This window comes from Mustela putorius, unplaced genomic scaffold (assembly GCF_011764305.1).
Source record: "Mustela putorius furo isolate JIRA1106 unplaced genomic scaffold, ASM1176430v1.1 tig00003834_pilon_pilon_pilon, whole genome shotgun sequence".
NCBI lineage: Eukaryota > Metazoa > Chordata > Mammalia > Carnivora > Mustelidae > Mustela > Mustela putorius.
Genome location: NW_025421987.1, coordinates 100,103,751 through 100,122,216, shown reverse-complemented (window position 1 = coordinate 100,122,216; position 18,466 = coordinate 100,103,751). Strand labels below are relative to the sequence as shown.

The 18,466-nt window shown below is 36.4% G+C and overlaps 1 protein-coding gene across 1 annotated transcript in view; it reads right to left on the bottom strand.

Annotated features, from left to right (window-relative positions):
• The window catches only part of KPNA1 (karyopherin subunit alpha 1), a 66,796-nt gene that overhangs the window by 35,229 nt on the left and 13,101 nt on the right, over positions 1-18,466 (bottom strand). Inside the window, exon 2 of the mRNA XM_004745464.3 lies at positions 7,834-7,967. Within this exon, the coding sequence (XP_004745521.1) occupies positions 7,834-7,962 (129 nt within the window). The 5' untranslated portion in view covers positions 7,963-7,967. The remainder of the gene's footprint in view (positions 1-7,833; positions 7,968-18,466) is intronic.

The following is an 18,466-nucleotide window of genomic DNA, read 5'->3' as shown; positions in this document are numbered from 1 at the left end:
ACCTTGCTGGATAAAGTATTGCTGGCTGCAGATTTTTCTCATTCAGCATGTTGAATATATCATACCACTTGCTTCTGGCCTGCCAAGTTTCTGAGGAGAGATCTGCTGCTAACCTTATTTGTCTTCCCTTGTAAGTTAGCGACTTCTTCTGTCTTAGCACTTTTAGGACTTTTTTCCTTACCTCTGTGTTTTGCAAATTTAACTATGATATGTCTTGGTACTGGCCTGCTTTTGTTGATTTTGATGGGAGCTGCCTGTGCCTCCTGGATTTAGATGTCTATTTCCACATTAGGAAAGTTTTCAGCTATAATTTCCTCAAATAAACCTTCTGCTCCCCCCCCTTCCCTCTCTGCTTCTGGGACTCCTATGATACAAACATTATTACACTTTATGGAATCACTGAGTTCCCTAAGTCTACATTCGTGATGTAATATTTTTCTTTCCCTCTTCCTTTTAACTTCATTAATTTCTATAATCTCTCTATCACTTATTCATAGCCCTGCTTCTTCCATCCTTGTGGTCATTACATCCAGTTGGCTTCAAATCTCCGTTATTACATTTTTCATTTCAGCCTAATTTGGGGGGCTTCTATCTCTATAGTAAGGGACTTCCTAGAGTCTTCTATGCTTTTCTCAAGCCCAGCTAACATCCTTATGATTCTTCCTTCCAATTCTAAATCAGACATACTATTTCTATCCGTATTGATTAGATCCCTGGTCATGACTTTTTCTTGTTCTTTCTTTTGGGATAAATTCCTCTGCCTTGGCATTTTGTGTAGGTCTTTGTTTTCTTCTGTGTGTTAGGAAAGCCTGTCATGTTTCCTGCTCCTATAAGTAATGACTTTATGTAGAAAAGGTCATATACTGTCCAGAGTCTGGCACTTAGAAGTGTCTCTGGTATATGCTGTGTACACTCTGCTGCTGTGTTTTGGCTGCTCTTTTCCTCAGGTCAGTCCTCTGTAGTTTCTCCTTGCCTGCAGTGGGGAGTGTCTGGACCTTGGCCAGAGTGTGGTGAGTTTTAACTAGATGCGGTCTGGTCCACTTGTTAAAGACACTTAATGCTATTTCCACTAGAGCCGAAGCTTTGCAGAACCCTATGGTCAGCAGACATGTTGTGTGCAGGGGTGTGTGCTGGTCTTCTGGAGGAGAGGCCTGCTATTCTAAGGCCTGGTGTAAGCAGTTTAGGCACTATTGTTGGCCTGTGCTGCTTACTGAAGTGAGTTTACGCTAAGTGAAGAGGGAGGAAAATGGCGTCAACCCAGCTCCCTAGTCCCCAGAGAGGAGAGTCTGCATACACCACTATCCAGGAAGCCATCCCAGAAGAGCAAACAATCTCCCCTCATATGTCCCAGGCATCCCTCAGCTTGCTGTTTTCACCCTGTGTGTGTTCCAGCCATCGGTCTGTCTGGATGGCAGTGCACCTACTATCCCAAGCAGGCAGTACTGAGTTTTGAAACTCCAAACTTTAGGGACCTGGCATGGCATGGGCCTGTGGTCTTCAAGGGGAGGGTCTCATTGCACCGGGACTGATGCGGGTTTGTCCCAGAGGGGCAGTCTGCACCAAAGTGCAGGTGCATGGAATTTGAAATAAAGCACAGTAAAAAGCCATTGTCCAAGTTAGTCATCCTCAGCAGGTATCTCTGCACCTATGATGAGGGGTAAGGGAAGGAAATGGTGCCCACTGACTCTTTTGTCCCTGTCACCTCTCCCAGATGAGCTACAAGATTGGGGAACCATCTCTCCCGGTGAGTCCCATGGGATTCTAAATATTAACAATGAACAATCAAAAACTGAAATTCAAAAGATACCATTTGCAAAAGCATCAAAACTACACAATACTTAGGAAGCAAATCTCACAAGAAAAACTGCAAATCAGGGCACCAAGGGTAGCGCAGTCAGTTAAGCGTCCAACTCTTAGTTTTGGTTCAGGTCCTGATCGCAGAGTCTTGAGACTGAACACCATGTCAGGCTCCACACTCAGCAAAGAGTCTGCTTGAGATTCGCTCTCTCCCTCTGCGCCTCTTCTCTCTCTCTCTCTCTAATAAATAAATCTTTTTAAAAAGGCAAACCTACAAATCCCTGAGAGATATTATAGGTCTAAATAAATGGAGATGTGATGCTTATGTATGTATGTGCTCACAAGAGGGGCAAATGAAAGTCTCATACACTGTTGATGTGAAGATAAACCCATTTTAGCAAACAGCTGAATAGTGTACACACCTACCATACAACCCAGCCATTCTCCTCCTAGATATCCATCCTGGAGAAATGGAAATACACGTCCATACAAACAGCTGTCCATGAATGTTCAGAGCAGCTTTACTGATAATCACCCAAAACTGGAAACAATCGGAATTGCCATCAACAGGTGAATGAATAAACCACTCGCGGTTTTATCTTTACAAGATAGCTACTCAACAGGAACACGAATGAACTACTGATACACACAACATAAATGAATCTCAAAATGATTACGCTGACTGAAAGAAGCCAGACAAAATAGAATATATATTATAAGTCATTTATGCAGTCACATTCAGTGGTGACTGAAAACAGAATAGAAATTGTTTGGAGATAGGTGAGGGGTGGGGAAAAGGTACTACAAAGTATACCAGAAAAATTTTGAGAGCAATAAATATGTTCACTACCTTAATTATGGTGATGGTACATATGTCAAAATTTAACGAACTGTACACTCTATTGTATGTCAACTATACAGCCATAATGTTTAAAAACATACCAAAAAACAGCTGAAATAAACTGCAATACATCTATTTTAACACTATAAATTCCTAATAATATTAAAATTCACACATTCCTGTTCCCTTTGGAGGATGCTAAGAAACCAACTCATTATTTTGAAAATGAGGAAATGAAGAAATTCAAGTATTTCTTTTTCCTCATTTGATTACTAATTAAGAAAAACTAAAAACTGCAGTTTGGTCAACCTCTTGGATCTTGCTTTTATGCTCTGTTAGGGAGGTCTGGGGCAGTAGTTTGTCTATGGCTAATTAATCTCCAATACTGAGGCAAGAGTCTCCTGAATACACTACGTAATGTCCTGTGGAAGATGACTTTTTCCAGTCTGGCTAGAAGAACAGGCACTATTCTCAGCACTGTGCAAGGGCCAGGCAGTGTTCCCTCTAATCTATCATCTGTGGAGGGCAGTTTCTCTAGCCTTGTGCAGTCTCCTCAAGCACATCTGCTGGTCAGTGCTCTGCTGAATATTCAAAGAAAAACTCTGAAGATCTCCAGGCTTCTTTCTCTGTATACAGTTCTCTCCCTTTTGGTATTCCCTCCTGTAAATGGATGACCTGATCTCGTCTGACTCAGCTCTGTCTCTTCAACACAGGAAGGCTGTGTTCTTTAGTTCCCTTTCCTTGTGTTGCGACTTGGAAACTCTCTTGGGCAGTAAGGGGTTAACAATCATAGGGCTCTTCTCATTGGTTTCCTATCTCTAGAGATCATTGTCCTTCACTGGTTAATGTCTTGTGTCTTGAACTGCTGTTTCATGCATTTTGTCTGATTATTTCTAGTTTGTTTCAGGTAGCACGGTAAATGTGGGCCCTGCTATTCCACTTTGGCTGGAAGCAGAAGTCCTCCAAGTGCCCTTTCTAATACTCAATATATCCCACTTACGGCTAATGGGAGCCTGTTCAAGCTATCTCCTGAGTCTATTCAACATAAGCTTTGATAATCTTAAACCTCCTTGCTCTATGTTATGAAAAAATACTACACATTCACCTTGAATATTCCCTATCTCTAATCGAGAATCAGGTGTTTTCTCCAAGAAGCCTTGATCCCTTGAGAGAAAAATTCTCTAATGGCCAATATCTCAGGGTGCTCAAAGTGCTCAGTGATGTAAGATATTTTGCTATTTCTAAGCCTTACTAGGACAGAACTGGGTTTTGTGTGTGTATGTGTATTGCAAGAAAATACCTCATGAATCCCTATTGATAGTACCTATTCAAATTTACCTAACTTCTTTGATTTTTTATTTTTATTCTTTCTTAACCTAAAAAATCTAGGTTCCTAATATTAACATAGTTATTTGCTATATCCATATACAAATATACATGGTTTCTGGGGCACCTGGGTGGCTCAGTGGGTTAAAGCCTCTGCCTTCGGCTCAGGTCATGATCCCAGGGTCCCGGGATCCAGCCCCACATCAGGCTCTCTGCTCAGCAAGGAGCCTGCTACCTCCTCTCTCTCTGCCTACTTCTCTGCCTACTTGTGATCTCTGTCTGTCAAATTAAAAAAAAAAAAAGACTTAAGAAAAGAAAGAAAAACAAATACACATGGTTCAGAATCAATCTTGTATGATTACTAAAGCAGTTGAAGATTTGTTTATACTTCTTTTTGTCCTTAAAATACTGCCCAGTAGAGAAAATTAATTATTTGCCACATTTTAAAGTGTATTAAAGTACTGCCTCTCAGTGTGGTTTAGCTACAAGCATGACACACAGTTAGGGCCATTTAATTCCTCGTTTATTCTTAAGGATTTCTTCCTTCATTATTACTTCTTTTTGTTTCACAAATACTTAAAAGCATTTGCATGACTCCAAAATCACACCTAGTAACTAAAATTACATCCACTGTATTGCAAAATTTACATCCGTAAGTCGTGGTCTTTAATATGGCAAGATACAATTATGATTTGTAATACAACTGCAGATCAACAACTAGAATTTGAAATTGGAAACACCATACCATGTACATTATAAGGATGATGACATGATAAGACCTGAAAAATACTCAGCAGAGGGAAGTCCTAAGACTACAGCTATCCAGCCAGAACAGAGGATTAACAATTCTGACTGGTGCAAGAGGACAAAAAATGTAGGGTGTAGGTCTCTAGCAGAAAAAAAAATAGAGCTGAGAAATTATCTGAGAAGTTTAACCACACAGAAAATTAGATAAAAATTACTTGAAAGAGCTGTAGAAGAGAATTGAAAACAAAGAAACAAACAAAAAAGACAGTTAGGAATATGAAGCCAAGCAGGTAAAAAAAAATCAGACAACTCCAGTAAAAACAAAGTATAAAGAAAGGAAATGTAACCACAGTATACTATTCAGTTCAGCAATAAATAATACTTATATACTGTAGTATAACTATACTGAGAATACAAGCAAGGGAAACATAGTGTAGGAGCTTAAATCTTCACCTATCATAACAGAACATCAATAGGTAATATTTTTAAATTGATAAATAGTCAAGAGGATTGAAAGTGGTTTACCTTGGGAATGAGACCAGGAACACTGGTGGTTGGGTTTCAAGTATTATAGTATTATTTAATTTTTTCAAATGTGCATGTCTTACTCAGAGAAAAATAGGTTTTAAAAAAGAAAAAACAGGGGCGCCTAGGTGGCTCAGTCGTTTAAGCAGCTGTCTTCAGCTTGCGTCATGATCCCAGAGTCCTGGGATCGAGTCTTGCATCGGGCTCCCTCCTCAGCAGAGGGTCTGCATCTCCCTCTCCCTCTACTTGTGCTCTAATAAATAAAATCTTTAAAAATAATAATAAAAAAGAAAAATCTGCCAAAACAATCATGATCTATACACCTTAACTACAGGCTACATGTTAACTGAACTTGTCAACCAAGTTAATAAATGTGGAAAGTTGCCTGTCCACAAGGTTATCAACTTGCTCACTTTACAAAATATTTCTTTTAACTAAAAACATCAAGCAAACCTCCATTCATCACCATAATGGGTTTTATGAACTTTCAGCAGCACTAGGTTACCTATTCACTATCACTATAAATTAACAAGAGTCTGCTTAATTCAAATTTACAAGTACTGGCTTAATCAGAATGACACCAACTAGTATAATTTTTGCCAAAAATAAATTTTAGATTGGTCTGTGAGGGCCAGATGGGTAGAGGTCACTTATCCTCTATCCATTAAGTGTTCTATCCTGTAAGTGTTGCCTAGATATAACAAAAATTAAATGTTAGTCTGATAAAAGGACAGCCCTCAAGATGCAGTTAGTTATCTTTTGAGCACTTGGCAACATTAACTCCTGCGCTACCCTCACATCTAGCTTGTCAGCTGGCTTAAGCCTGTGACTTTTCCCGATAAATGACAAAGCAACTGTGAAAGATAAACGTACCTAAATGAATCTATATTTTACTAATATTTACTATTTTACAAATGAGGCATCAAATAAGCACTGTTATGATATTAAGAAGCCTGATTGCTTTTACCAGTTCTCTCTATATAATAAAGGATGAAATAAAAAAATTAAGATCTGAAATAGAGCAATATTCCAGAAACTTATTAAAGCCTTAGTACAATTTTAGATCTCATACAATGAACATGATAGAACTTCAACTACAAATATTTTCAGTTCAATATATGGGGCCAAACTTGATATATTAATGATACAGAGCATTTGTCTTCAGGCAAGTAAGTGAATACGAAAAATTTATTTTATTGATATAACATGGCATCACCTATCACCAAGAAGACAATAAAATGAACACTGTTAATAGCAGAGGGTCATTATCACATCTTCAAATGGCTTTATGCCAAATATGATGCATAGGCTGGTGGTTCTATTCAGACCTACACTTGGGCTCATGTGTATATATTCATGTATTCACATTCACATACGGGAATATAAATATGTAACAATGTTATGATTTCTGAAGTTTACCTCCACAATAGAAGCTACTACAAAAGTTCAATGAAAGGTTCCACTTCAAATAAGACACAGAGATGAAAAAAGAGATAAGAAACCCAGAGAAACTCATCCTTTTAATTTACTCTTAATTTACTCCACTTAATATAAACTCCATTATAATATTATAAATTCTTTGCCCCCAAAATAATAGTATAATGACAGTGTTTAAGTCAAACATCTACAGCCCTAACAAAAAAAACACTGGGGTTGTAATGTACTCTTGGACTTTAACTAACTGGATTCTGCAGTGCAGTGTTACCCAAAAGAAGAGTGTATTTTGAGACCAGCTCACTATAAATGCAAAATATTTATGACAGATTACTTTATTTCTCATGTATGAAAAATTCTGACTCATTCATTTGTCTTTTATGGAGCTTTTGTACCATGGGGATCAAATGGTCCTTCCAAGCTCAAAAGTCTCTCCTTAGCAAAAAAAAAAAAAAAAAAGTCACCTAAGTGTCTTTAAATTTCTTTGCCAAAAGGGATATACCATTCATTCTAGGCATTTTAGGAGGAAGGTAAAGTGACAGTGACTCCCAAATCCTCCTGCAGATGTTCAGACATTGTCAGTTAAAAATGACCAAAAATTTTTTAAAAATAAAAAAATCAATGTCCTAATGAATCATACAGAATTAATTTAGGGGTAAAAAGACATATTCCTGGAGATTTTTGTTTTAAAATACTACATAATAAATGTAAAGACAGACACGAAGCAAGTACAACAAAATACTGACAATTACTGATTGCAAACGGGAATTTATGAAGTTCACTATTAATTTTGTATGTTTACAAATTTTCATATTAAAGATGATAATGAAAAACAGCATTTTACTGATCACTTGAGAATTCATTAACAAACATGCACATAAAACTTAAGCAAGTTGCAACTTTAAAAAAATAAAATACACTAAAAACAAACAGGCTGAAATATTAAACAGTGGTTGTATTGGAAATATGAGAACTTGAGAGATTTCTTTATTCTTGACTTTTCATCATTTCCTCTTCCCAATTCCCGAAACACATAGATTTTATGACAGGGGCACATATCTACACACATATACATATCTAACAAAATCAAAACTGAAGTAGTTTCAGGCTTAAAATGGAAAATTTAGTTCTTTAAAATAAATTAATAAGGATAAAGGATTTACCTGCTCTTCTCTTTTCTGCTTGCGTAACTGCAATCCCTCTTCCTCCCTCCTTCTGCGCATCTCATCAGGATTCAGGGACTTATTTTTGTAACTTTTCAGGCGAAAGTTCTCTTTTCCTGGGGTAGTCATGATTTCTACAAAAATGAGAAAAAGGAAGAGAACAAATGAGGTTGGCTCATGGTAAAGAGTTCTGTTATTCTAACAGCACAGCTGAAATTGTTATTTTTTTTTAGGAGATTTATTAAAGTGTACATGTCAATAGCTTTCATATTTTCACATCTATGTGCAAACCATTACCACAGTCAATTTTTTAACGTTTTCATCACCTCAGAAAGAAACTGTGTACCACTTGGGTATCACTCCTATCCAGGACATTTCATACAAACAGAATCATACATATGATCTTCTGTGCCTTGCTTCTTTCACTTAGCATATTTTTAAAGTTCATCTATGTTGCAACATGTATCAACAGTTTATTCCTTTTTATGACTGAATACTACCCCATCATATGGATATACCCCATTATATTTTATATCTACTCATCAACTGATAGACATTTGGGGTCTTTCCACTTTTGGGCTTCCATAAACATCTTGCTTCCATAAACATCTCTGGACAGGATTTTATGTAGATATATGCTTTTATTTTTCTTGGGCATATACCTAGGAATCAAACTGTTAGGTCACATGGTAACTCTGTTTAATCATTTGAGGAACTGTCAAACTATTTTTCCAAAATGCTGAGCTATTTTACATTCCTACCAGCAGTGTAAAGGGGCTGCCAATTTCTCTATTATCATAATTTTTGATGTTTGCTGTCCTTTCACATATTTTCTAACTGTATATCCTCCCTAAAAAGTCAATTCAGATTCTTTGCCCATTTTTAAATTGTTTTTTTTTTTATCATTAAGGTTATAAAAATTCTTTATATATTCTAGACTGAAGTCCCTTATCAGAGTGGTGCCTGAGTGGCCCAGTTGGTTGAGCATCTAACTCCTGGTTTCAGCTCCTATCGTGATTTCAGGGTCATGGAATCAAGCCCTGCATTGGGCTCCCTGCTCAGTGTGGAGTCTGCTTCCCCTTCCCCACTCAAGTGCTCTCTCTCTAAAAATAATGGACTGCTTTAAAAAAAAAAAAGAAAAGTCCCTTATCAGATATACAGTCTTTACATATTTTCTTCCACTCTACAGGTTTTCTTCTCACTTTCTTAATGGTGTCCTTTGAAGCATAGTTTTTCCTTTTGATGATGTACAAATTAATCTATTTTCCTGTTGCTCATGCTTTTAGTGTCATACTTTGGGATTCTTAACCCTAAGTTTCCTTCTAAGAGTTTTAAAGTTTTAGCTCTTACATTTAGGTCTGTCATCTACTTTGAGTTAATTATTATTCATGGTATGCGGTAAGGGTCCAACTATATTATTTCACATACAGCTACCCATTTGCTCCACGCACCATTTGTTGAAAAGGCTATTCTTTCTCCATTGAATGGTCTTGATACCCTTGTTGAAAGACAAATTAACCACATCTATGTGGTTTTATTTCTCAACTCAATTATATTCCATTGATCTGATCTGTATGTATATCTTTGTGCTGATTCCACACAATATTGACTACCATTTTTGTAGTAAGTTTTGAAATCAGGAAGTCCTCCTATCTTAGTCAAGATTATTTTGGCTCTTCTAGACACCCTGCAATTCCATATGATTTTTAGGATCAGTTTGTCAGTTTCTACAAAGAAGCAAGCTGGGATTCTGATAAGGACTACACTGAATCTGTAGGTCAATATGCCATCTTAATGTTAAATCTTCCAATCTACAGACAGGATATTTTTCTCTTAGATCTTCTCTAGTTTCTTTCAACAATATTTTATAGTTTTCAGTGTTTCATAATTCTTTGTTAAATTTTTTTCTATTTTAATTTTTTTGATGCTATTGCAAATGGAATTTTTCTTGATTTCACTTTTGGATTGTTCATGACAAGTCTATAGAAATTACAATAAATTTTTGTATACCAATTTTGTATTCTCCAACTCTGCTGAACTTGTGTATTAGCATTCTAGTATTTTTTAGTGGATTCCTTAGGATTTTTCTAAGTCATTTCATACAAAAACCATATCATCTGTCAGAGACAGTTTTCTTTCTTTTCAATCTTGAGGTCTTTGTGTATTTTTCTTTCTTTTCCTTCTTTTTTTTTTTTTTTTCAAAATTGCCATAACTAGAACCTCTAGGTAGAAATGGAGAAAGCAGGCACTCTTGTCTTATTCCTGATTGCAGAGGAAGAGTGTTCAGTTTTCCCCATTAAGTATGATGTTGTCTTTGAGTATTTTTTAGGTGTCTTTATTCATATTGAAGAAGTTCCATTCTAGTCCTTGTTTTTTGGGTGTTTTTATCATTAAAGGGTGTTAGATTTCATCAAATTTATTTTCTATTATGAGAACAATGTGACTTTTGTTTATTTCCTGATATGTTATATGTTATATTAATTGGTTTGTGCACTTCACACTAACCTTGCATTTCTGGGATATTATGCCACTTGGTTGTGGTGTAAAATCCTTTTTATATGTGGTCAATTAGGCTTGCTAGTATTTAGAGGATTTTTGTGTTCATCTTTGTAAGGTGAAGTCTGTAGTCTTCTTGTGATGTCTCTGGTATCAGGGTAACACTAATACTAGCTTCATAAAATAAACTGAGAAGTGTTCCCCCTCTCAGTTTTTAGGAAGAATTAGCATTAATTCTTCTTTAAATGTTTGGTAGAATTTAGCAGTGAAGCCATATGGGTCTGCGCTTTTCTCTGTGGGTAGCTTTATGATTAATCCAATCTCTCCACTTGCTATTTAGGTCTATTCGGTCTGTCTATATAAGTCAGTTTCAGTATCCATCTTTCTAAAAATTTGTCCATTTGGGGGGCACCTGGGTAACTCAGACAGCTGGGTGTCCAACTCTTGGTTTTGTTTCAGGTCTCATGATCTCAGAGCTGTGAGCTCGAATTCTGTGACAGGCTCCAGAGCAGGAAGTCTGCTTGAGATTCTCTTTCTCTCCTTCTACCTCTTTACCTCCCTCCCCCTTGTGCTCACTCTCTCAAAAATAAATAAATAAATCTTTACAAAGTTGCCCATTTTATCTAAGCTATGTAATTTATTGCCATGCAGTTGGGCATAGTATTCCTTTACAACCCTTCCCATTTTTGTAATCCCAGTAGTAATGTTTCATCTGTTATTTGTACTTCAAGTAATTTAAGTCCTCTTTTTTTCTATGTAAGTGTGGCTAAAGGCCTACCAATTCTGCTGATCTTTTCAAAGAACCAGTTTTTGTTTCCTTAATCTTCTCTATTTTTTTCTATTTTCTAGTTTGTTAATTTCTACTTTATTATTTCCCTCCTTCTGCTTGTTTTAGGTTTACTTTGCTCTTCTTTTTTCCAGTGACTTAAGGTGGACAGTTATTGATTTGAGATCTTCTTTCTTTATATAAGCATCTATTACTTGTTATTAGTTTCCCTATAAGCACTGCTTTAGCTGTATTCCATGTTTTCTTAAGTGGTAACTTCATTTTTACTTATCTCAAACTATTTTTTGATTTCTCTTTTCATTTGTTCTTTGACCTACTGGTTATTCGGAAGTATGTTAATTTCCACATATTTGTGAGTTCCCCAAAGTTTTGTTAGTGATTTCTAGTTTCTTTCCACTGTAGTGAGAGGACAACTTTTGTATTATTTCAATCCTTTTAAGATGTTTTGTGACCTAGCAATGGTTTATCCTTGAAAATGTCCCACATTCACTTGAGAAGAATGTATATTCTATTGTGGCTGGGTGCTGGTGGTGTTCTACAGATGTCTCCTAGCTCTAGCTGGCTTGTGGTATGGTTTCTTTGGTGATCTTATGCCTAGTTGTTTTGTCCATTACTAAAGTGGCATAGTGCAGTCTCCCAACCATTACTGCTAAATTGTCTATTTTTCTCTTCATTTCTGTCAGGCTTTGTTTCTTGTATTTTGGTGCTGTTACTAGATCCATATATATTTAAAACTTTCACCTTTCTAATGGGTTGGCTCTTTCATCCCTTTCCCTCTAGTGACATTTTTTGTTTTAAGGTCTACTTTTTCTGATATTAGTATAGCCACTTCACGTTTCTTGTGGTTGCTGTTTGAATAGATATATTCTCATCCTTATACTTTCAATGTATTTGTATCTTTAAACTTAAAGTATATCTCTTGTAGAGAGCATATAGTTGGACACTCTGACATCTCTGCCTTTTATTATATAGTTTAATCAATTCATGCTTAATATTACTTACATAGTTGATTTATGACTGTTTTTTTATTTTCTATGTGTCTCATGTCTTTTTTGTCCCTTTACTACTCTTTGACTGTTTTCTTTTGCATTAAGTGACTACTTAATGCAGCACTTAAATTTCTTTAATGACCTTTTCACTGTATTTTTTTGTTTTGTTTTTGCCCCTAGGGACTGCTCAAGGGCTTACGATACACATTTTAACTTCAGACTTACAGCAGCTTTAGACTTATACTAGCTTAATTCCAGAAAGATATAGAAATGTTGTGCTATATAGTTCTATTGCCTTTTCCTCCATTTGACGGCATTGTGGTGATATATATTACATTTAATGTTACAAATCCAACAATGCATTATAATTATGACTTTAACACCTATAGTCATTTTCTTAGTTTGACATAGCTTTGCCTCTACTCACCTCCTATGTGCTGCTATTGACAGATACATTACAAATATACTACATTTCTACACCTTACAGGCCCAAGAACACATTATATTATTTTATACAACTTTTTTAAAAAGATTTATTTATTTATTTCAGTGGGAGAGAAAGAGAACAAAAGCTAGCACAAGCAGGAGTGGCATGGGGAGAGAGAATCTGAAGCAGACTCCAGGTGAAGCACAAGCCCAACACAAGGCTCCATCTCATGACCCTGTGATTGTGACCTAAGCATAACCAAGAGTCACACACCTAAACAACTGCACCATCTACACACCCCCAAAACTGCTTTTTAAATCAGTTTAAAGTGAAAAGAAGAAAAATATACTATATTCTTTTATTCTTATATTCGTATTCTTATATTCTTTTAAAATTACCTTTACTGGTATTCTTTCCTCATATGGATTCAAATTACCATCTGGGATCACCTGCATTCAGCCTGAAGAACTTCCTTTAGCATTCTTGCAAGGGTCTGCTAGTAATAAACGCTCTCAGTTCCTGTTTATCTGGGAAAATCTTCATTTCACTGTCATTTTAAAAAGAGAGCTTCGCTGGATATACAGGATTTTTGGTTGACTGTATGTATTTGTCTATGAGTACTTGGAATATATTATTACACTGCCTCTGGCCTCCATTGTTTCTGCTGAGAAGTCAGCTATTACTCTTATCTGGGATCCCTGGTAAGTCAATTCCTTGAAGAGATTAAGAGCTATTTTCTGACAGACTTTTCCCCCTAACTACCCAACCAAATCTCTGACCCAGAACCCCAATGTGGGAGTCCAGGCAACAGCACACTTCTCTGAGAGCTCCCCTTTTGGAGTGGAGTTATTTTGTTTAGGGTAGGTGGCAGCCTGAGGTCTTACCAGCTTGCCTCTTCTGACATGGAATCACCACCTTAGAAAACAGAAAAGATACCTATTCCCCAGTACTCCCACCAGCTCTGCACCCAGGTAGAGCTTCTGTTCCACAGTGGGAACTGGATAGAAGGTAGTCCTCTGCCTCTCTACCACATATCCCCAGAACTTAACCTAAGCACCAGGCAGCTAAGCGTAGGACAAGAAATCCTGATATCCTGCTCCTCCCAAGAAAACCTTCTCTCCAACTGGAAGCTCTTCATTTACTGTATGCCCTAGGATCACTTCCAGAAGCTTTTAATAGTTGTTTTTCAAGTTTCCCCCAATTTTACTAGGGAGTGAGGCTGTAGAGCTCCCTGTACTGTCAGGCTGGAATTCATAAAACAATTATTTTTAAGATGATTTTACTCCAAGCCTGGATTGAGAATCATTTGATTTATAACATGCTATGTTGCAACATCTATTTTACCTGAATCTATTAACAAGCATACAAGGCAAAATTATTCTCATCCTTTACAGTTAAGGATTCAGGATGCTAAAAAAGGTTAAGTGACTCAGCCAGGGTTACACACTTAATACAAGACACAGCAAGGATATGAACCTAGGTTCCTGATTATAAACCTGATGTTCTACTGTTATGGACTGAACTGTGCTCCCTCCTACCAACTATAAGACTAAAGCCCTAAATTCCATAACGACTACATTTGGATACATGGCCTTTAAGGAGGTAAAGTTAAATGGGTTTGTAACAGTGGGGTCCTAATCCAGCAGGATTACTGTCTTTACAAGAAGAGAAAAAGACACCAGCAATACCTTCCCCCATCTCCCCCTGCCATGTACACACAAAAAAAAGGCATGTGAGGAAAGACGGAGAAGGTAGTCATCCACACGTAAGGAAGATAAGCCCCACCAGAAACCAACCCTGTTGGCACCTTGATCTTGGACTTCTAAGCTCCAGAACTGGGATAAAGTGAATTCTGTTGTTTAAGCCACCCAATCTGTGTTATTTTTTATGGCTGCCCAAGCAGACTAATACATACATTCAGTGGTATTTTGTTTTTGAAAGGCAGAGAAACTGCAGATGAGAATTTGAAAATAATTATGAAGGAATCATTTAACGGTGCTGAGAAATGATCTAGAGAAAAAAGCTGGATTCCTAATGCAAGCAGTATTTTGGCTCTGAAGTATCACGGTATAGCATTATAATAGCAGTGTTACAATGATGACCCAAGTTCAAGAATCAGAAGTTTTAGGCCAAAGAAAGGAGAAAGACTATGGCAACAGGCAAGACCTAGATAAAGTTTAACCATACCAAAAAACAACTGGGCTTCAGTAACTGCAAACCTGTACTCAACATGGAGCGGGAAGGGCACATAATTAAGGGAAGGCAATGTCAGGAATACACATATACAGAGAGAAAGAGTAAGTGATAAAACAGATGGAGTTAAAGGTAAAATGAACAACTGAGGAGTGGGGTGAAGGGTAAAAAGAGGACCTTTGTACACTCCTTAAAACTCCTGTAAGCTTGAAATTACCGCAAAAAAAAAATTTTTTTTAATTAAAAAAAATCTAAAAGGAAAGAAATGCTCATATAAAACTACTATTTACTTGCTTCCTTTTATTACAGTGACATAAGAAGCTAGCCCAGAGAAGAGGGCTGGCCTTGAAGTCCTGTTTTCAAATTTACTTCTCAGCACAGTGATGTAGAAAAAATACTAAATTCTGTCAGCCTTGGTTTCCTCATTTGCACAATGGGGGTATTACCTTCTAAGGTGAAGAGAAGATGAAAGCATACTCCCACTGTCCAGCCCATATATAGCTCACACCTGATATTTGTGTAATAAAGAAATGGCTATAAATAGTTCTAAAGGTTCAAAAAAAAACCTCTTCTGACTAAAGTGATGGGGTATAGCTCCATTAAGGAGATGGTGTTTCAGCTAGGTTTTGAAGGATAGATAAAATTTCAGCAGTTGGAAGTTAAAAGAGAAAGACCCACAAAACATAAGCGTACAAATTAAAGGACAGACGTTAGAAAATACAACTGATAAAGAACAGCAGTAAGTAGACTGGATTAGAAAAACTGCTCTTCAAAAGTACACAGACATGAGAAAAGCAAGCACCCGTTTTCTTTCTTTTTTTGCTAAACTGCAGTATCCAAGAACTCACAAATGGCTCTAATGCTCAAACTAATAATTTCTATCATCCATATAGTGCATTTGTGCCTTTGAAATATTCTTCCCTTTTAAATTACAGAAAGGCTCACATTAAAAAAAAACAATACGAAAGGGTATAAACAGAGAAATGAAAATGTACCCCCACCTAAAGGTAACCACCATCAAGCTCTCTGCATATCCTTTCAAAAACTGGTTATACGACTATAAAACCTTTTGGTTTTTGTTGTACACTGATGGGAAATTAGAAACACAATTCTGCACTTTTGCTTTAACTCTGGACAATCTTCCATATAATGCCCACAGAGCTAAATTACTTTTAATATACTAGTTTTTATACCATAATGACCAGACCCTAAACATCACTGACCTTTAAGCTTATCTCCAATTTTCTATTACAAACAATGCTGTAACCAGTATTCTCCTTCATGTATTTGCACATATTCTGCAATTATATCCAATAATGAATTCTAAACAGTGGAACTTAAGATCTAAAGTATGTGCACTCAAAATTTTGATAGTCCAAGTACGCCGTAAAACAATGTGCTTAGTGTGCCAATGTACACCAGTGAATATGAGTGCATCAGTTCCCCACCACCATCACTGTTAACTCAAGACTGATTCAAACTTTTCCACATTTGACTGTATCATATGTGAAAAAATGCTTCTCGTGAAAACGATTTTTGTAATACTAAAATTTATATATGGTTTTTTTTTTTTTTTACTTTCACGCCTAAGCTTTTCAGAAGCTTTATTACATGATGACTTCATCACTCTGACACCTAATAGAATGTGTGCTATGTATTTCTGTTCTAAAATTTTGTTTTAATTTCTGGGGCGCCTGGGTGGCTCAGTGGGTTAAAGCCTCTGCCTTCGGCTCAGGTCATGATCCCAGGGTCCTGGGATCGAGCCCCGCATCGGGCTCTCTGCTCAGCAGGGAGCCTGCTTCTTCCTCTCTCTCTCTGCCTGCCTCTCCGCCTACTTGTGATCTCTGCCTGTCAATAAATAAATAAAATCTTTTAAAAAATAAAAAATAAAATAAAATTTTGTTTTAATTTCTAATACAGTAAACAGTAACAAATACAAAAAAGCATCATAAACAAAAGTTCTCTGGGGTCTTCAGTAAATTAAGAGTGTAAACAAGTTCCCAGGCCAAAAACTTTAAGAACCCTTAATCCAGTCATTTTTGGTTTTTTGAAAGATTTATTTGTCAGAGACGGAAAGAAAGAGAGCACGCACGCGTAAGCAGGGGAAGCAGCAGGCAAAAGGAGAAGCAGGTTCCTCGCCAGGCAATGAGTCTGATTCAGGACTCAATCTCAGGACCCTGGAATCATAACCTGAACTGAAAGCAGACACTTAACCGACTGAGCTACCCAAGCGTTCCCAATCATTTTTGTCTTAAGGAAAAAATAGTCATTAGACATTCAGATAACATTCTAATCATAGATTAAGGAAATTCAACATCTTTAAAATACTGTCTTCTTGGTCAGGAATTAAACATGTATTACACTTATCTTTTTTATTGCAATGATAAATGTAAAATTTCCTTCCAATATATTCTAATCAGCTACTGTCTATATATGAAAAAATTACTATACATAAATTTTTTAATCCAGCCAATGAATTAAATCAGCTACTGAATTGTTTCTGACACTCTCAATATTTAATATCTCTAAACAATTGCAACTTCTGCCTCCTCCATTCTAAAGTTAGTATTCCATTTCACTTCCTATTTAAAAATATTTAACTATACTTCCAGGACAAAGTTACAATGTTAATTAAGCAACAAAGGTTAGAGCAGGCAATTTTATCTCATTTCTGGTTTTGATCTATGTCTAATATTTTGTTAACTAAACATGATAACTAGGGTATTTTTTTTAAGTCAGGTTTACTAAGGTATTATTTATAATTTACATAAAGTAAAACTTAACATTTAAGTAAATACCACCACAAACAGAATATTTTCTTTACTATGAAAAAGTTCTATAAGGTCTCCTCCTAGTAAATCCACTCCAACACTTAACACTTTAACTCTTTAACACTTAAAGCACTTAGTGATTTATTTCTGTCCCTACAGTTTTGCATTTTCCAGGAAGTAAAATAAATGGAACCATCCAATATGTAACCTTTGAGTGTGGCTTCTTTTAGTCAGTATCAACTAATTTAATATTCATAATGTTGTTTTATCTAGCAGTAATTCATTCTTTTTATTGCTGAATTGTATTCCACTGTATTCCACACTTTATTCACCACTTGATAGACATTTGGGTTGTTTGCATTTTCTGGTGATTATGAGTAAGCCACTATAAACTTTCATATATGGTTTTTGTATGAACAAGTATTTTCATTTTTCTTCGGTAACAACCTGCAGTGACACTGCTGGGTCATATGGTAACAATATGCTTACTTCTGTAAGATTGTCATACTGTTTTTCAAAATGGCTGTACCACCATGCATCCCTAACAGTAATCAACGAGCTCCAGTTGTGTTGCACTGCTGTTCTGAGATACTTTTTTAAAAAATGACATCTACAAAGGGCTGATATCAAGATCTATAAAGAACTTCTCAAACTCAACAGTCACAAAACAGATAAACACATCAAAAAATGGGCAGAAGACATAAACAGACAGTTCTCCAAAGAAAACATACAAATGACTAACAGACATATGAAAAAATGTTCATCATTAGCCATCAGGGAAATTCAAATCAAAACCACATTGAGATACCACCTCACACCAGTTAGAATGGCCAAAATTAACAAGACACAAGTGTTGGAGAGGATGTGAAGAAAGGTGAACCTTCTTACACTATTGGTAGGAATGCAAGTTGGTGCAGCCACTTTGGAAAACAGTGTGGAGATTCCTTAAGAAATTAAAAATAGAGCTACC